General features: G+C 43.5%; 1 protein-coding gene across 1 annotated transcript in view; it reads right to left on the reverse strand.

The window, feature by feature from the left end:
• Positions 1 to 21,112, reverse strand: part of LOC306986609 (SH3 and cysteine-rich domain-containing protein 2-like) — a 134,228-nt gene that overhangs the window by 30,409 nt on the left and 82,707 nt on the right. Inside the window, exons 7-9 of the mRNA XM_079590015.1 lie at positions 5,428 to 5,477; positions 5,234 to 5,313; positions 5,003 to 5,054 (exon numbers count right to left, since the gene is read on the reverse strand). Of these exons, the coding sequence (XP_079446141.1) occupies positions 5,003 to 5,054; positions 5,234 to 5,313; positions 5,428 to 5,477 (182 nt within the window). The remainder of the gene's footprint in view (positions 1 to 5,002; positions 5,055 to 5,233; positions 5,314 to 5,427; positions 5,478 to 21,112) is intronic.

Consider the following 21,112-nt stretch of genomic DNA (forward strand, 5'->3'; position numbering starts at 1 on the left):
CAAGCCCTTTGTAGATGGCCTCCACAATCCCAGCCGCATTGCGAGATGCAGAACAGTCCATGAAACACAAAAAACGCTCCTTGATTTCCAATTCCTCGGCATATCGTATGCACACTGACAGCTGCTCAGTTTTGGAGGACCTAGCCTCGTCCGCAATAATGGAGAAAAATCCAGTTTCCTGCACCTTTTCAGCAATGTTGTTGTAAAGCATGTGTGCACAGATGTCAATTATTTCGTTTTGAAAATCTGGACTTGTGGCATTCAAATAATTGGATTGCATGTTTTCAAAATCAGCATCATATTTCGATAAAAAACGGCAAACCTCAAGGAAATTGCCACGCGATTCTGACTCTTCTCCCTCCTTGTGTCCACGAAAGGGCAATCCAAGTTTAGACAGTAGCCTCACAACATCAGCTACTTTGCATAGATAACCTCTGTTCTTTTCTACTGTGGTTTTATGGCTTTCAGAAAGTTTAGCTGCAATAGATCCATTTGAGGATGAGCTGGCTGCTTGGAAGTTATTCCACTTAATCATACAGTTCAGATGGGCCTGGCTTTTCCCGTGTTTCTCTAGTTTACTGCTCAGTTTTTTCCAGTCACTCATGCCCTTTCTAAATGTGTCCTCAATGCAGCTTTCAGTCTGGAAATGGCGACAAGCAAAACAGTAGACTGAATAATTTCTAACGGAATACTCAAGCCAAGGGTAATTCTTGTAGAAGTAAGTGGAAAACGATCGTTTTGTACTTCCAAAATATTTTGAGGGGAATTGGGGCAGAGCAGGTTGCTTGGGACAGCCGTGTTTTTCTCCAAGATCATCTTTGTTGGTGTTACCTGCAGCTAGCGCATCTGTGGCCGGGGAGTGAACGCCAGGAGTAACGTTAACGGTTGCTGCTGCTGATCCAGAGCTGCTCGGTGTTCCCTCCAATTTCACAGCGGTGTCTGTTTGCATATCGTCATCATCGGTTACTGTTGTTTGTGTTGTATCCTTAGATCCCGATGACTGACTATTTGTGTCATTTGGAGCTCGACGTTTTAAAAATCTCCTTATGTCCATATTTTTGTGTAACGAGTCCGACCAGATAACTACAACACTAACTGAGAATCGCTGAACTTACGTTAGCCTGTCACATGACCCAGAGCCATGATTTTTTTCTAAAGCAGTATATGAAATCAGATGTATTACCTACCACCATTTAGTTGTTTTGTGTTATTTAAAATATTTATATATATATTTTTTAACCAATGCGTTTTTTGTGTGAAAAAAATGCAATTACCCGTTTCAGCCACCAGGGGGGGCAATGCTCCCCCTGCCCCCCCCCCCCGCAAACTCCGCGCCTGGTTCCCTTTCAGTCACTCACGTTCGACGTAACGTAAGAGAGCCCTATCATCTTCGAGTGTCTACAGAACGAGCCAGTGAACGTTTGGCGTGCGTGAATTGCGTCACGCACCCCGCCCCGCAGCGCGGGTATAAACAGGGAGCAGGTACACGCACACATTGTCTTTCACTTCGGAGCTGAGCTTCTGTCTGACTTCACGAGTGTTGCAGGAAGAGACTCTGTTGTTGGAATTGAGAGAAGAACTCTGTTTCGTGTTGGTGTGACGCCAGGATCAGCGAGTGTGTATACATTACATCGAGGCTATCCCTGGGTGCCTCAGCACGGAAATATATATTTTTTTTCTCTTTTTTTTTCTAACTAAAAGAGCAACACATGTGTGCTGTGTCCTTCTCATGGATGACCAGCCGTGTCCTTTGGGCTCCCCCCTGACTCTGGGCGACGAAGGAAACCGCACGTTCTGATGGTCAGGCGATGTCCACCTTGGTGGTCCAGGAGCACCACCTTTGGCTCAACCTGGCGGATATGAGGGACACCGATAAATATCGGTTCCTGGATGTCCCTCTTTCCCAGGTTGGGTTATTCGGCGACGCGGTTGAGAGCTTTGCACAGCAGTTCTCGGCCGCCCAGAAGCAGACGGAGGTGATCCAACACATCCTGCCCCGGCGGATGTCAGCCTCCTGCCCCGGCGGATGTCAGCCTCCTGCGGCGTCCTCCTCTTCCACAAAGCATAAGCAGCAGCCATCATCCAGGCCTCAGCATGGAGCAAGCAGCAGGAAATCGACCATGCCTGTCCAGTTGCCAAACCAGGAGGCAAGCGAAGATGCAAACGACCCGGAGACAGGCGACCCAGAGGTGGATTAAGTTGCTCTTCAGGAGATGGTGAACACGACGCTCCTTCCCCAAGTGGAGGGCCGGTCGGAGAATCTTTTGTTTCCTTTTCTTTTTGTTTCGCCACACAATTTCAACAAAAGAGCAACTGAAACCTCTGGGTCCCAAGAGGGCGCACTTGGCGGTCGACGACACTATGCCTTGTCACCCTCAAGTCCCTCTTTCATCGCCAGCGAGCAGCAGTGGCTGTGTTCCGAATGCATTGATGCCTCCGCACACTCACTCTGCCCTTTGACGGAAGTACGTATTGCACCACACACTCAGACCCCACTCTGGGCCGCTACTCCATCCGAGTCGAGTCCCTGCATTCCGCCACGCTGCCCCACACGTCTGTGGTGCCATTGGTCCCACTTGCACAGTGTCTGGGAGCCTGGCTAGCGCTTCCCAGCCCGTCTCGCTGGCTCATCCGTACTATCAGACTCGGCTATGCGATTCAGTTCGCCCGGCACCCCCCAGTTTTCACCCCCTCAGGGCAGAGATCGCAGTCCTACTGGCGAAGGACGCGATCAAGCCGGTCCCTCCAACCGATACGAAGACCGGCTTCTACAGCCCGTACTTCATTGTACCCAAGAAAGGTGGTGGGTTACGGCCAATCTTGGACCTGCGTGTCCTGAACCGGTCCCTTCACAGGCTGCCGTTCAAGATGCTTACGCAGAAACGCATTTTTAAATGCATCCGTCCCCAAGATTGGTTTGCAGAGATTGACCTAAAGGATGTGTACTTTCATGTCTCGATTCTCCCTCGACACAGATGTTTCTTCGCTTTGCGTTCGAGGGATGGGCATATCAGTACAAAGTCTTACCCTTCGGGCTGTCCCTGTCACCCCGTGTCTTCACGCAAGTCGCGGAGGCGGCCATTGCTCCCATGTGCGAGCGTGGTGTTCGCGTTCTCAACTACCAAGACGACTGGCTCATTCTGGCCCAGTCGAGAGCAAAAGAGAAAACTCATTCCCGGACAGAGGATCTCTTTTCTCGGTATGGAGCTGGACTCGGTCAACATGACAGCGCTCCTCACCGAGGCCCGTGTCCAGTCAGTGTTGAACTGCGTGAGCACGCTCAGACGCAGAACAGCGGCACCACTAAAACTTTTTCAGAGGCTCCTGGGACTAATGGCATCTGTAGCCACGGTTCTCAGAGCTGCTCTCTTAGATCTGAGCTGCTCTCTCAGAGATGGGGCACCCTATGGGGTGCCTATGGGGTGCCTCTACGAGGCGCCTCTATGCGTTGAAGTGGAACCTGTTTGCGTGGAACCCCGGAACTTGCTCAATCAGAGCCGTGCTTTCCTTCCTGCAAGATGGGTTGGAGCGAAGGCTGTCTCCCTCCACCCTCAAATTGTATGTTGCCACACGTTGCTGCACACGATGCAGTTGAAGGTAAGTCGCTGGGAAAGCACGATATGATCGTCAGGTTCCTGAGGGGGGTGAGGAGACTAAATCCACCACGCCCACTCTCTATACCCTCTTGGGATTTGTCTCTGGTCCTTTCGGCTCAACAGAGACCCCCCTTTGAGCCTTTGCAGTCAGCGGAGTTAAAAATTCTGTTCTTTAAAACAGTACTCCTGGTTGCATTGGCCTCCATCAAGAGGGTAGGGGACTTGCATGCATTTTCGGTCAACGAATCGTGCCTCGAATTCGGCCCGGTTAACCTCTTACGTGATCCTGAGACCCCGGCCCGGATACGTGCCCATGGTTCCTACGGACCCTTCCGCAGCATTCAGAGGAGGCAGACCCAGCCCTGGCTTTTCTCTGTCCCGTCCGCGCTCTTCAACTGTACGTGGACAGAACGCAAAGCCTCAGGACCACAGATCAGCTCTTCGTCTGTTACGGAGGCCAGCAGAAGGGAAAGCCTGTCTCCAAGCAGAGGATGGCCCACTGGATAGCTCAGCAAGCCGACACTGGAGCAGGAACTTCGTGTTACCGGCTAGTTGAAGCGAGCACACAGGAAGAAACCGGCCCGATTTCTTCCTGTGTGCTCGCTTCAACTAGCCGACATTACGTCGCTGTAATGGCCGTCACAATCTCCGCTCCTCAGCGAAAAACAATGTGTGCTTGCGCACGCTTCCTGTTTATACCCGCGCTGCAGGGCAGGACGCGTGACGCGATTCACGCACGCCAACGTTCATTGGCTCATTTTGTTTATTATATATAATTGTCCATTTGACTTCAATATCTCTTTACCCAAAATCAATGTTATGTATTATCTAACAGCCTTCAGAATATACCCTATGTTTTGTAAATATAATATATTCTTTTTATAATTTATTGATAAACTTCATTTGAATGCTGTATAGGCAACATCGCTCACAATATAATAGGCTATAATATTAATATAATAATTTCTTAATCCTGCCTAACACAATAATAACCCATAGAACCCCAATATATGAGTGAATGTTTATTCATGTGTGTGTGTGAAAAGAATAACGACATTTAAAACGGTAAACCATCACTTCTATCTTTCATAAAATGGCGTTCATTAGAGCAGTGTGAAACCCTACATCAACACTTTGTGAAGCAGTACGAGAAGAGACGCAGAAGCACAGAGGACCATCACTTTTCACAATTACAACACAAGAACTCAGGAATGTGTGTATAACATGCCGGAACCAATAGTTTAAACTGACATTGTCACACTCCTTCACATACCCTTTTAACTTCTCCAGAGTTTGCAAATACTGTATGACCCATTAAAGAAAAGTCGGATATAGAATTTCTCCAAAAGAAACACTAGTATGTGATGCTGCTGATAATGTAGAGCTCTTTACACATGAATGCCCACCTTCCACCATTCTTCATTAGAGTCATCAATCACCATAACTCTGTCACCAGGACTAAGATAAAAACAGAGAGAAAGACAAATGTGATATGTCTCAAACCATCCATGCGAATGTGTTTATTTGCTTATAGACACAGACATCAATTTGCGTTTTTTTACTGTGTACTTGTCATAAGCGAAAATTGTGGGTTGGTGTTTGAGATTATTTTTGTCACACACACATGCTGGACTTACTGTAATTCTAAATCTTTTTGCTCTTGAGGGAGGAACTTGTAAAGTGCCACATAAGTGTGAAAGGAGCGAACTTTAGGAACCTGAAATGAAAACACAAAGCAATATCTAATCAGTAGTTTATAATTTAAATATAAAAATAGAGTAGATTAATCTCTAGAAAAACCATCACAGATGATTCAGAAATGTTACTTTACCTTAGATATCTCATCCAATTCAGAGTTAACATTCTCAGGAAGAGAGACATCTGTAACTGAAAGAGTGTACAGAGTTGTACGGTTAGCAGCACTGGACAGTGTGCTGTGTCAGTAATGTCTAGTTTGTTTGTCTAGATCATTAAATTGATCTCATATACATCTAAAGAAAAAAATATATATACAGATTGGATGCACAATAAAAACAATATACTGTATATAAAAAGAAGCCAAACAGAGTCTATCAAGGTTGATCTCAAAATAATAGAATCATTCTTGTTGTACTGTGGCATTGGTTCTCATCTGGTAGGTTGCGACACAAAATGTACTCATGCAATTACCAAAAGGTTCCAGAAAACGCTGTTTTTCTGGAATATCGAGTAGATCGATCCAGCTACCTTTCTTCAGTGAGCATCGAGGCCCTGTATGTTATGAATGATCCACTGGAGGCAAGCTGGTTGAGAACCCAAACGCAACTTTAATTAACAAACGTAGTCAAACACAAAACAAAAAGGCATGAAATGAGAACAATGGCCGGAAACATTCACATGAAACATTCAATACTAGACCAAGTCACAGGGCAAACATGAGGGCTTAAATACACGACAAGGGACACCTGTGAACAATTAAACAATAAACCAATGACAACATGACACAACAGACAAGGGAACACATGGCAGGATCACATGACTAGAACAAGGGACCACATGACATACATGAAACAGGAACAATGAACAAAACCCAAACCGTGACATAACCCCCCTCTATGGGCGGCTCCTGACGCCCAACAAAACCAAAAGGCAATAGTTCAGGAGGGTGGTGAAGCGGAGGCGGTCTTGAGGGAGGGATGGAGGGCCAGGCCCGTGCAGTGGAACGGGACCAGGACATGGCAATGGCGGGCCTGGGCCGTGGAGCGTGGGCGGATCTGACAGTTCAGGGGGCCAGGGCGGACCAGACAGCTCAGGGGACCAGGGCGGACCAGACAGCTCAGGGGACCAGGGCGGACCAGACAGCTCAGGGGACCAGGGCGGGCCAGACAGCTCAGGGGGACAGGGTGGACCAGACCGTTCAGGGGATCATGGTGGAACGTCCTCTGAGGCCTTAACCAGGTAGAGTACCTACTGCCCCTCCCCAAAATTTTCTCGGGACGAGACTCTGGAACGGCGGCGGCCATCTCAGGACGAGACTCTGGAACAGTCGCCAACTTGGGCGGGAGCTCGTGGGATGGAGCCGATGTGTGTACTGCCCACACACACATAATAGTTGTGGCCACTATGATCAGCACTGCATTTTCCAGAGCTGACTCAGGCGCAGTGGCCATCTTGTCCGAAGACACAGACTCTGGCTGGGCAGACGTGACTCGAACGGTCTCTGGCTGGGCAGAAGTGACTCGAACGGCCTCTGGCAGGGCAGACGTGACTCGAACGGCCTCTGGCTGGGCAGACGTGACTCGAACGGCCTCTGGCTGGGCAGACGTGACTCGAAAGGTCTCTGGCTGGGCAGACGTGACTCGAACGGTCTCTGGCTGGGCAGACGTGACTCGAACGGCCTCTGGCTGGGCAGACGTGACTCGAACGGCCTCTGGCTGGGCAGACGTGACTCGAACGGCCTCTGGCTGGGCAGACGTGACTCGAACGGTCTCTGGCTGGGCAGACGTGACTCGAACGGTCTCTGGCTGGGCAGACGTGACTCGAACGGCCTCTGGCTGGGCAGACGTGACTCGAACGGCCTCTGGCTGGGCAGACGTGACTCGTACGGTCTCTGGCTGGGCAGGTACGACGTGAAGAAGCTCAGGATGAGAGGATACTGTGGGTTTGCCGGGCTCCTCATCCTCAAAGCCGACAGTAAATGACAAGCCGCTCAACAGAAGAGCACAGTCCATATACTGCACCAGATTGTAGTGAGAAGTATTGGCAGGCATGAAAAGGTCTATATGCTCATCCAGTTAGTAGCGAAACATATCCTTTAATGGACTTTATGCACAGCTGCACTACTTCCTGAACTTTAGCCAGCTCCTTTGTTTCCTGTCTGCCATTATTGTACAAACTGATTAATCCATGTGTGCCTGACCAACAACAATAATCAGACACACCTGGATTAATCAGTTTGTCCAATAATGGCAGACAGGAAACAAAGGAGCTGGCTAAAGTTCAGGAAGTAGTGCAGCTGTGCATATAGCCCATACAGCATCATTAGTCCACCCCATGACAATTTGGTGAGAGCCAGCCAGGAGAGACTGACAAGAAGAGAACTCACCAACTGCAACAAGGAGTAAACCAAGAACTCACCAGCTGCAACAAGAAGTAAACGGAATAGTTTTTGAGTATTTGAAGTTCAAAAGACTGCATCTGTGGACACAATTTATTTGAATCAACTGGATCTGGTCTCAAATATCCTAATTTGGTGAGTGAAACTTATCAGATCTCTAAAATAACATCTTCTGAAAATAATAATAGTAGACCAGTAAAGATTTGTAGTGTAGTCACACATACTGTGTATTGTTGAGAATTTTAGGCTTGCGCCTTTTTCATGAGTCTGTAGGAACCTTTTAAATGATTTAGTTAATTCTCCTGAAACTGTAGGAGCTATAGAAATAAGTTTTATAGCTTGGCCCTGTTCTCTTGAGTCTCTAAGAATCATTTAAGAAAGAGGTTTGGTCCGTTCTCATGGGATTGTAGGAGCTATTGAAATAAAGTATAAGTTTGGTCCTTTCTCTGGAGTCGGTAGGAATTGTTAAAGAAACAATTTAGTCCGTTCATCTAGAGATTGTAGAAACTGTATAAGGTTTGGTCCTTTCTCATGGGATTGTAGGAGCTATTGAAATAGTGTGGGACTGATGTTGCTGCAAGAATTGGTAATTCTTGACTGGGTGCTAATTCAGTAGGCAATATAAGAGTAAAATGTTTGGGACTGATGTTGCTGCAAGAATTGGTAATTCTTGACTGGGTGCTAATTCAGTAGGCAATATAAGAGTAAAATGTTTGGGACTGATGTTGCTGCAAGAATTGGTAATTCTTGACAGGGTGCTAATTCAGTAGCCAATATAAGATTAAAATGTTTGGGACTGATGTTGTTGCAAGAATTGGTAATTCTTGACTGGGTGCTAATTCAGTAGCCAATATAAGATTAAAATGTTTGGGACTGATGTTGCTGCAAGAATTGGTAATTCTTGACTGGGTGCTAATTCAGTAACCAATATTTTAGTAATTAAACCCAGAGGGTTTAAAGCTTATGAGAGTGCAGTGTACCGGTCCTGAATGCTTCAGAGTCTCTCTCATTCAAGGTCAGCTAAAAGGTGTTATCTGAGCCTGTGTCATAAGTAATAAGTGAAGCACAGTGTTTCAGTTGAAAATTATAGACCGAGATGTTAAAAGAAATAATGTTACAGGATATTATACATTTAGGGCAAATTGCAAATGATTTAAAAGTAAAACTGAATGACTTTAAAGAAGTCTTTGAAATAATAATACAGGCTTTAAATGATAGAAGTGACAATTTTTTGACTAGTCTATTTTAAGACCAGTGACTTCTTTGTGTCATTTTAGGCCACATTTACACATAGCCGGGTATTTAGAGAAACGAATATTTCCCCCCCGTCCGTTTTCAATAACAACATCGTGCACACAACCCGCATAAATACGCAGTCGAGCGCCATCATAACTATGCCAAACCTATGGGCGGCAGTGTAGGGAGAAGGATAAAGCCACGCAAGCCAATCAGAATCCTCAGAATCGACAAGAGTCGATCCCCTTTGCTAAAACCCCGTTTCTCCCAGTTGACACGACAACATATAACCGGCGTTTTCAGAAATCTCCACTTTGGCCGGAGTTTTTAGAAATAATCGTTTTCTGGGATAAAAACTGCGTTTTCGTGTAAATGACAGGCCAAAACGCAGAGAAATATCTGCGTTTTCCCATCATGTAAACGGGGCCTTAGTCTCCACCATGAGGGCCAATGGCTCCGGCTACAGATGTAACAGTGCACTGAATGTACGGTTGTGGTCTAAATTCACTGAGTATTAGCTAAGCAGCTAGGTTGCTGCTTTTAAGATGGTTAATAATAATAATCATTACATTTATATAGCGCTTTTCTCGACACTCAAGCATTTACATAGAAGGGGGAATCTCCTCAACCACCACCAACCACCACCAACAACCACCTGGATGATGCGACGGTAGCCATATTGCACCAGAACGCCAACCACACACAAGCTTACTGGTGGAGAGGAGACAGTGATGTAGCCAATTAGTATACAGTATATATATATATATATATATATATATATATATATATATATATATATATATATATATATATATATGGGGATGATTAGGAGGCCATGATGGACAGAGGCCATTGGGAAAATTTAGCCAGGATGCAGGGGTTACACCCCTACTCTTCCATCCTGGGATTTTGTGTGACCACAGAGAGTCAGGACCTCGGTTTAACGTCTCATCCGAAGGACTCGCGCCCGTCTCATCCACTTAAGGGATTTAAGTGATTAAATACTGCTGTTATTAACCTGTCTCCCTGTGTTAACACTATTAGGCAGTCCAAATGGCTGACTCTTGAATGTGCCTTCCCAAAGCCCCAGAAAACAACGGATTATGTTGAAGAAAATGGTCAAATATTCTGTTATGGGGAAGAGCGGATACTAGTATTGCACAAGGTGATTACTCAACGACGGGTAAGATCCTCTTTGGCCAAGCGAGGACAACCTAAGGCAGGGGGTCACCGCCACCACTGGGGATCTCCTGAAGGGAGGTGTGTTATGTGAGATGGGTATGAGAGTGAAGCGGATGACTGTGAGGCCAGCAGCATCATTACATAATCGGGCAGCCACCGGTGGTCACCACCCCTTTGCTGTCCAACCTCCTCAGCACCGAGATCCCTCTTAGCAGCGAGGGCTCTCCAATGGCGTGTCCCTCCTTCTTCCCGGGTTCTTCCATCTTTTCTTCTCACAAAAAAAAACATATATCCTTATCCACACAACCAAAGCGTGTATTTATTGTTTATTCCATAATAAATATTTGGATTCCACACTTCACTCTGGAGTAGCTCCTGTTCTTTCTAACAGAAGAATTAGGCCAGCTACACACAAAACATCCCACAGCATGCAGTGTTTCCCTTTGTCCAGTGTTGATACTTATTATCTTCCTGTTAGGAGACTTATCATGTGCCATTGTGATACTTACCGTCTTACTTTAAGGTTACTTACCTCCGATATCATTCTTAAACAGTGCATCTAGTCATCCATTGCATTATCTACCTACTGTTCATTCCACTGCTGTCATCCACTGTCAGGTGCTCTTGACTGTCATTCAACACCACTCTTGTTACTAACCTATGTCAGTCAAAATTCATGCAGCTGAATCCAGCACTGCATTGATTGTTTTATTGTTAGTGCCATGGCAGAGAAAAGTTTGGAGAAACACTGGAGTCACAATCACCCTGGACTCAGTTCCATTATGTAGTTCCATTGCATGCTCACGCTTCCCAGAGCTTTAACGAGCTGCACCTGATGCTCGTTGTTGCAGTGTTTGGAGCATGATGTAAACTCTGCAAGTAAGAATCAATCCTGGCATAGCCATTAATGTTGGAATGGATACTGACTTTGAGCTTTAGTAAAGAGCTTACTCCCCAAACTTCTCCTGTTGTGACATTTGTTTCTCCGAGTGGATACCAGTTAAGTTCAAGTTTAATTCTGAGATGTGCCTGTAATTACGTACCTAAGTTCTAAGTTCTGTTCTTTATTGTAAAGACTCGGAGAATCTTTACCTGTGAATACTTTCATTAGTTGTGTTTAATGCCGCACAAAGACTGAGAAACCTTAAGTCTAAATACATATCTGAGTTGTGTTTTGACACGTGAAAGCATTCCTGCACCGTTAGCAAGCCCTTTGTTACAAAGACTGTGCTTGTTATACCTGCAATCACTCACCAGTCCATACTGTCTGCTTTTGTGTTGTTCCGAATAAAACTCCTGCAAATGTATTCATACTAACCTCCGTCTCCATAGTATTTTTACAATGTGCATAATGGATGATAACATATATTAATTATATTGCAGATATTTTAATTTGTAGATTTTTTTGTAATATATTTGTTGCTACAATGAAGATATAAATTGACTTTTTTTTTTTTTTTTGTGGAATCTAATAATTTTTCATACCTGGCAAACTGTCACAACACAAGTTTGTCATGCACAATAGTTGGGAGACACTAGTATACAGAATAGTTTGATTAAGGAGAGGAAATCTCTGTGACACCATTTGTTAGTTGTAGGTTACAACGGGAAAAGGCGCACCAGGGAAAAGTGTCATTTTACTTTATTCTTTTTTAAACCACTAGATGGCAAAAAAAAAAAAACTTTTCTTATCAACCGCTTTTGATGCACGTGAAAATGTGGCTGCTCCTTGACGTGATCGTGGACAGTAATGCAAAGTTGATTCTGTGAACCTGTGATAAACACTGATGGCACTAGATTAATTCTATAGTTATGTGCGTTTGAATATATGTGCGCATGTTTGTGATTCTCTACAAACCAAGCCTTAAACTACTTGTCCTGCCTATAAATTTGATACAGAATCTTATTTATCACTACGGGGTGGATACGCGAATTTTCAACAATGCTTTATCTGTAGAGTGGCAAAGGGATCCTCCATAGAGAGAGGCTAGTTGGCAATTCAGCACTGCGTTGACATCGGGTCCAGGCGAAGGTCCTTTGTCAGATCTGGATACGGCATGGATCCGGCAGGCTGCGGGAAAACCTCGGGATAAACAAAGACACTGAAATTAGTGTAGATGCCATTCTTCTTATGATGTAACGAGTACATCAGGATTTAAGGGAAGTGTTCCCAGTTCCGGCTGACCTAATCTATGCAGCCTAACATTGAGTTATAGAAGTCTATAGCCTTATTCGCACGGGATTAGTATTATCTAGGGGACCTCGTGTGATTTAGAAATTACCCTGCGACATCTGAATTTTCTGCGACATTCTGAACATCTGAACGAAGCTTTCTTTTTCGTTAGTTTAGCCACTGTTTCAAATAAATACCTTTCTTCTAATAGGGTTGTAAAATAAGCAGATCTAGCAGCTTTTAAAGCCTCTCTGTAAGCAATCGAGCTCTCCTTCCATGAAATCCGAAATACCTCTAGTTTTGTTTTCTTCCAGTTGCGCTCCATTTTTCTGGCTGCTCTCTTAATGTGCTCTTTGTGCCACTGCGTTGGACTGTGTTCTTTATTTAATCTTCTTTAAGCGCAGCGGAGCAACTGTGTCTAAAGTGCTGGAAGAGAGAGTTAAAAGTTTCTGTTGCAATATCAAGTTCTTCTAAGCTATCTGAGATTCTGAGATGATGAAACTGATTAGGAAGATTATTGATAAAGCAATCTTTAGTGGCAGAAATTATAGGTCTAACATATTTATAACACGGAGTCGGCTTTGCAGCCTTGGCTAAATGTAATTTACACGAGACTAGATAATGGTCTGAGATGTCATCGCTCTGCTGCAGTATTTCAACGGCATCAACTTCTATTCCATGTGATAGTATTAGATCTAGAGTATGATTATGGCAATGAGTAGGTCCTGACATGTGTTGTCTAACTCCAATTGAGTTTACAATGTCTTTAAATGCCAATCCCAATGCATCTTTTTCATTATCCATGTGTATATTAAAGTCACCAACAATTAGTACTTTATCTGCAGCCAATACTAATTCTGATAGAAAGTCCGCAAATTCTTTGATAAAGTCTATATGGTGCCCAGGTGGCCTGTATACAGTAGCCAGCAGAATTTTTTAAAACGTGATTTATCGTTTACACTATATATTTTTAAATTAAGCACCAACACTTCAAAATAATTAGGGGCCAAGCACTGAAGGTGCGGGCACCTATTGTATCTGTTCCCGTTCTTATTTAGGGGCCAAGCACTGAAGGTGCGGGCACCTATTGTATCTGTTCCCGTTCTTATTAGGGGCCAAGCACTGAAAGTGCGGAGGCACCTATTGTTTTTGTTGGCGTTCTTATTATTATTAGGGGCCAAGCACTGAAGGTGCGGGCACCTATTGTATCTGTTCCCGTTCTTATTCTTCTTTTTCTTTTTCTTTTTCTTTTTCTTTTTCTTCCGACTGGGCGTCTATGGCAGCCTATAGAACCGTTTGCGGGAAACTTATGAAAATTGGCACAGTGATAGAGGACAGCCTGAACTATCACCATAGTAAATTTGGAGTCTCCAACTCATTCCCTCTAGCGCCACCAGCTGTCCAAAGTTTCACTCATGTTTATGCTAATAACTTTTGAACCACAAGGGCTAGAAACAAAATTATTTTTTCCTCTGATTCCTGAGCTCATGACGATTCGAGTGCACCCTATGCCGTCATTTTCCGTCATAATAGTTTTCCCGCCATTTTGAATTTTCCGAAAAACCTACTTTTTCGAACTCCTCCTAGACCGTTGCTCCGAATTTCACGAAAAATGAACCAGATCATCTCCAGACCTTGACGACCAAAAGTTATGGAAATCAAGTTGATTCGAATTACCGTTCTCGAATACCGCGCAAATAAATTTTACGTAGCGCTTGCGAAAACAGACGTAAGGCTGTATCTCCACAACGCTTTATCGGATTCAGACCAAATATGGTACATGTCATCACAAGCATAACCTGAGGCTACATGCTGCGTTTCGGCGCAGCGCCACCTACTGGTCCGGAGATATGAATAATTTATGTTTTTGCTTATAACTTCTGAATGGTTTGTCCAAAAATCACAAAAGTGGTCTCGTTAGATTCAGAGCGTCGTGCTGAGTTGACTGATATCCAATTTTCCCATATCGGCCATTTTGGCTGTCGGCCATTTTTAATTATGTGCTAAAATGCTGCCTTTGACACAGTTAACCACCAGATCCTCCTGTCTATCCTAAAGATGAAGGGCATCTCGGGAACTGCACTCCAGTGGTTCAAGTCTTATCTCTCGGGTAGGTCCTTTAGGGTGTCGTGGAGGGGTGAGGTGTCTAAGACCCAACATCTAGCCACTGGTGTGCCTCAGGGCTCAGTGCTTGGACCACTTCTCTTCTCCATCTACATGACATCACTAGGATCTGTGATTCAAAAACATGGCTTTTCCTACCACTGCTACGCTGATGACACACAACTCTACCTCTCATTCCAGCCTGATGATCCGACGGTAGCCGCTCGCATCTCAGCCTGCCTGACAGACATTTCTGGCTGGATGAAGGACCACCACCTTCAACTAAACCTTGCGAAGACAGAGCTACTTGTAATCCCGGCTAACCCAGCACTTAATCACAACTTCACCATCCAGCTAGGCTCGTCATCCATAACTCCTTCAAGATCAGCCAGGAACCTTGGAGTTGTAATTGATGACCAATTGAATTTCACAGACCACATCGCTAGCACTGCCCGGTTATGCAGATTTGCCTTGTACAACATCCGAAGGATCAGGCCCTTCCTATCAGAGCATGCTACACAACTCCTTGTTCAGGCGCTTGTTCTTTCCAGATTGGACTATTGTAATGCTCTCCTGGCTGGTCTCCCAGCTTGCACTGTCAAACCTCTGCAACTGATCCAGAATGCTGCAGCTAGAGTGGTCTTCAACGAGCCAAAGAGAGCACACGTCACTCCTCTCCTCACGAAATTGCACTGGTTGCCGGTTGCCGCTCGCATCAAATTCAAGACACTGACGTTTGCCTACAGAACAACCACTGGCACTGCTCCCCTGTACCTGAACTCATTAATTCAGACTTATGTGCCGTCCAGAAACTTACGCTCTGCAAGTGAGCGGCGTCTGGTGGTGCCATCTCATAGAGGCACGAAATCTCTCTCTCGGACCTTCACCATGACTGTTCCCTGCTGGTGGAATGGTCTGCCTAACTCAGCCAGAGCTGCTGAGTCTGTAGCCATCTTTAAGAAACTGCTGAAGACGTATCTTTTTCGGCAGCACTTGAGCACTTGATCCAGTACTACTAACACTAACACTTTCTTTTCTGTTCTACAAAAAAAAAAAAAAAAAAAAAAAAAAACTTTTTGTACTGTGAAGGGTTATAGCACTTACATACTGTTGTCCTACTGCTAGTTTAATTGCTTCTATTGTTTCTCATTTGTAAGTCGCTTTGGATAAAAGCGTCTGCTAAATGAATAAATGTAAATGTAAATGTAAAATGCTGTATTTTATGAATGCATGAACATATCGTTGCGAAACTCAGTATGGGTCATCAGTACAACGCCCTAAAGGTACTCAAAAATGTATGAGACAGCGCCACCTTTTGGTCAAAAGTTATAATGAAATTTCCAAAAATGCTAATAACTTTTGAATGAATTTGCCTATAGTAATGACACTGATCTCAATAGATTCCTTGGGTTATGCTGAAAACATAGATACCAATTTTGCCATAGTCAATCAAAGTTCCTGTCCGCCATCTTTATTTTCTTTTAAAACCTACTTTTTCGAACTCCTCCTAGACCGAACGTCCGATTTTCACCAAAATCGGATCGTGTCATCTCCAGACTGTGCCGAGTAAAAGTTATGGATTTCGTGTCGATAGACAAAACCGTTTTCGTATACCGCAGTGGCAAAGTTGAGGCATGATGCCAAAATGACTATTCAGGCTTTATATCTGCAATGCCTTGACATATTGACACCAAACTTTGTATGTGTCATTGTCACTTCACTCTGACCACATCACATCAGTTTCGTAACTGCGCCACCTATTGGTCGAAAGTGATAATCATATTTTTAGTTATTGTATGTGATTTTTCAACCATTTTGCCAAAATTCATCTTCAAATGTCTTTAATTGCTCCTTGCTGCAGTGGGTCTCACACTCCCAGCCACTTTGGCATGTCTTGTCGTCTTGCTTGCGCTTGGCCCCGGTGATTGCTGCTTGCAGCTATATTTATTCTTCCGTTTCTTCCGCCATTGAAGTCTATGGCAGCCCTATGAACCGCTTGCGGGAAAGTTGATTTTATTTGACATTCTGATAGAGGACAGTCCCAACATTAAATACACCAATTTTGGTGTCTCCAACTCATTCCCTCTAGCGCCACCAACAGTCCAAAGTTTCACTCATGTCTATGCTGATAACTTTTGAACCGTAAGGGCTAGAATCAAAATTCTTTTTTCCTCTGATTCCTGAGCTCACGACGATTCGATTGCACCCTATGACGTCATTTTCCGTCATAATAGTTTTCCCGCCATTTTGAATTTTCCAAAAAACCTACTTTTTCGAACTCCTCCTAGGCCGTTGCTCCGAATTTCACGAAAATTGAACCAGATCAACTCCAGACCATGACGACAAAAAGTTATGGAATTCAAGTTGATTCGAATTACCGTTCTCGAATACCGCGCAAATAAATTTTACGTAGCGCTTGCGAAAACAGACGTAAGGCCGTATCTCCACAACGCTTTGTTGGATTCAGACCAAATTTGGTACATGTCATCACAAGCATGACCTGAGGCTACATGCTGCGTTTCGGCGCAGCGCCACCTACTGGTCCGGAGATATGAAGAATTTATGTTTTTGCTTATAACTTCTGAACGGTTTGTCCAAAAATCACAAAAGTGGTCTCGTTAGATTCAGGGCGTCGTGTTGAGTTGACTGATATCCAATTTTCCCATATCGGCCATTTTGGCTGTCGGCCATTTTGAATTATGTGCTAAAATGCTGTATTTTATGAACGCATGAACGTATCGTTACGAAACTCAGTATGGGTCATCAGTACAACGCCCTAAAGGTACTCAAAAATTTATGAGACAGCGCCACCTTTTGGTCAAAAGTTATAATGAAATTTCCAAAAATGCTAATAACTTTTGAATAAATTTGCCTATAGTAATGACACTGATCTCAATAGATTCCTTGGGTTATGCTGAAAACATAGATACCAATTTTGCCATAGTCAGCCAAACTTCCTGTCCGCCATCTTTATTTTCTTTTAAAACCTACTTTTTCGAACTCCTCCTAGACCGAACGTCCGATTTTCACCAAAATCGGATCGTGTCATCTCCAGACCGTGCCGAGTAAAAGTTATGGATTTCGTGTCGATAGACGAAACCGTTTTTGTATACCGCAGTGGCAAATTTGAGGCATGATGCCAAAATGACTATTCAGGCTTTATATCTGCAATGCCTTGCCATATTGACACCAAACTTTGTATATGTCATTGTCACTTCACTCTGACCACATCACATCAGTTTCGTAACTGCGCCACCTATTGGTCGAAAGTGATAATCATATTTTTAGTTAATGTATGTGATTTTTCAACCATTTTGCCAAAATTCTTCTTTAAATGTCTTCAATTGCTCCTAGCTGCAGTTGGTCTCACACTCCCAGCCACTTTGGCATGTCTTGTCGTCTTGCTTGCGCTTGGCCCCGGTGATTGCTGCTTGCAGCTATATTTCTTCTTTTTCTTTTTCTTTTTTTTCTTTTTCTTTTTCTTCCGACTGGGCGTCTATGGCAGCCTATAGAACCGTTTGCGGGAAACTTATGAAAATTGGCACAGTGATAGAGGACAGCCTGAACTATCACCATAGCAAATTTGGAGTCTCCGACTCATTCCCTCTAGCGCCACCAGCTGTACAAAGTTTCACTCATGTTTATGCTAATAACTTTTGAACCACAAGGGCTAGAAACAAAATTCTTTTTTCCTCTGATTCCTGAGCTCATGACGATTCGACTGCACCCTATGACGTCATTTTCCGTCATAATAGTTTTCCCGCCATTTTGAATTTTCCAAAAAACCTACTTTTTCGAACTCCTCCTAGGCCGTTGATCCGAATTTCACGAAAAATGAACCAGATCATCTCCAGACCTTGACGACCAAAACTTATGGAATTCAAGTTTATTCGAATTACCGTTCTCGAATACCGCGCAAATAAATTTTACGTAGCGCTTGCGAAAACAGACGTAAGGCCGTATCTCCACAACGCTTTGTTGGATTCAGACCAAATTTGGTACATGTCATCACAAGCATGACCTGAGGCTACATGCTGCGTTTCGGCGCAGCGCCACCTACTGGTCCGGAGATATGAAGAATTTATGTTTTTGCTTATAACTTCTGAACGGTTTGTCCAAAAATCACAAAAGTGGTCTCGTTAGATTCAGGGCGTCGTGTTGAGTTGACTGATATCCAATTTTCCCATATCGGCCATTTTGGCTGTCGGCCATTTTGAATTATGTGCTAAAATGCTGTATTTTATGAACGCATGAACGTATCGTTACGAAACTCAGTATGGGTCATCAGTACAACGCCCTAAAGGTACTCAAAAATTTATGAGACAGCGCCACCTTTTGGTCAAAAGTTATAATGAAATTTCCAAAAATGCTAATAACTTTTGAATAAATTTGCCTATAGTAATGACACTGATCTCAATAGATTCCTTGGGTTATGCTGAAAACATAGATACCAATTTTGCCATAGTCAGCCAAACTTCCTGTCCGCCATCTTTATTTTCTTTTAAAACCTACTTTTTCGAACTCCTCCTAGACCGAACGTCCGATTTTCACCAAAATCGGATCGTGTCATCTCCAGACCGTGCCGAGTAAAAGTTATGGATTTCGTGTCGATAGACGAAACCGTTTTTGTATACCGCAGTGGCAAATTTGAGGCATGATGCCAAAATGACTATTCAGGCTTTATATCTGCAATGCCTTGCCATATTGACACCAAACTTTGTATATGTCATTGTCACTTCACTCTGACCACATCACATCAGTTTCGTAACTGCGCCACCTATTGGTCGAAAGTGATAATCATATTTTTAGTTAATGTATGTGATTTTTCAACCATTTTGCCAAAATTCTTCTTTAAATGTCTTCAATTGCTCCTAGCTGCAGTTGGTCTCACACTCCCAGCCACTTTGGCATGTCTTGTCGTCTTGCTTGCGCTTGGCCCCGGTGATTGCTGCTTGCAGCTATATTCTTCTTCTTTTTTTTCTTCCGACTGGGCGTCTATGGCAGCCTATAGAACCGTTTGCGGGAAACTTATACAAATTGGCACAGTGATAGAGGACAGCCTGACCTATCACCATAGCAAATTTGGAGTCTCCAACTCATTCCCTCTAGCGCCACCAGCTGTCCAAAGTTTCACTCATGTTTATGCTAATAACTTTTGAACCACAAGGGCTAGAAACAAAATTCTTTTTTCCTCTGATTCCTGAGCTCACGACGATTCGACTGCACCCTATGACGTCATTTTCCATCATAATAGTTTTCCCGCCATTTTGAATTTTCCGAAAAACCTACTTTTTCAAACTCCTCCTAGGCCGTTGCTCCGAATTTCACGAAAAATGAACCAGATCATCTCCAGACCTTGACGACCAAAAGTTATGGAATTCAAGTTGATTCGAATTACCGTTCTTGAATACCGCGCAAATAAATTTTACGTAGCGCTTGCGAAAACAGACGTAAGGCCGTATCTCCACAACGCTTTATCGGATTCAGACCAAATTTGGTACATGTCATCACAAGCATGACCTGAGGCTACATGCTGCGTTTCGGCGCAGCGCCACCTACTGGTCCGGAGATATGAATAATTTATGTTTTTGCTTATAACTTCTGAACGGTTTGTCCAAAAATCACAAAAGTGGTCTCGTTAGATTCAGGGCGTCGAGCTGAGTTGACTGATATCCAATTTTCCCATATCGGCCATTTTGGCTGTCGGCCATTTTGAATTATGTGCTAAAATACTGTATTTTATGAACGCATGAACGTATTGTTACGAAACTCAGTATGGGTCATCAGTACAACGCCCTAAAGGTACTCAAAAATTTATGAGACAGCGCCACCTTTTGGTCAAAAGTTATAATGAAATTTCCAAAAATGCTAATAACTTTTGAATAAATTTGCCTATAGTAATGACACTGATCTCAATAGATTCCTTGGGTTATGCTGAAAACATAGATACCAATTTTGCCATAGTCAGCCAAACTTCCTGTCCGCCATCTTTATTTTCTTTTAAAACCTACTTTTTCGAACTCCTCCTAGACCGAACGTCCGATTTTCACCAAAATCGGATCGTGTCATCTCCAGACCGTGTCGATAGACAAAACCGTTTTTGTATACCGCAGTGTCAAAGTTGAGGCATGATGCCAAAATGACTATTCAGGCTTTATATCTGCAATGCCTTGACATATTGACACCAAACTTTGTATGTGTCATTGTCACTTCACTCTGACCACATCACATCAGTTTCGTAATTGCGCCACCTATTGGTCGAAAGTGATAATCTATTAAATCATATTTTTAAGTTAATGCATGTGATTTTTCAACCATTTTGCCAAAATTCATCTTTTAATGTCTTCAATTGCTCCTTGCTGCAGTTGATCTCTCACTCCCAGCCACTTTGGCACGTCTTGTCGTCTTGCTTGCGCTTGGCCCCGGTGATTGCTGCTTGCAGCTATATTTATATTTAAAACTAGATTTCTTATGGGTTTTGAAAATATTACTATAAATTACAGCAACACCTCCTCCTTTGCGTTTCAGATGAGGTTCGTGATTAAAAATGTATATTATATGAAACCATATCATATAATAAAATATATTTATTTGTTACTACTGTAAAGCTATACTAAATTATCATAGGATCTCATTCAATGCTTTCAGAATCTTCAGAACTTTTTTAATAATTTTGTTTCTGTATTTTTAAAATGAACATATTTTAATGACCGTATATTGAATATA

This window comes from Phoxinus phoxinus, assembly GCF_949152265.1.
Source record: "Phoxinus phoxinus genome assembly, chromosome: 19".
In the NCBI taxonomy this organism is placed as follows: domain Eukaryota; kingdom Metazoa; phylum Chordata; class Actinopteri; order Cypriniformes; family Leuciscidae; genus Phoxinus; species Phoxinus phoxinus.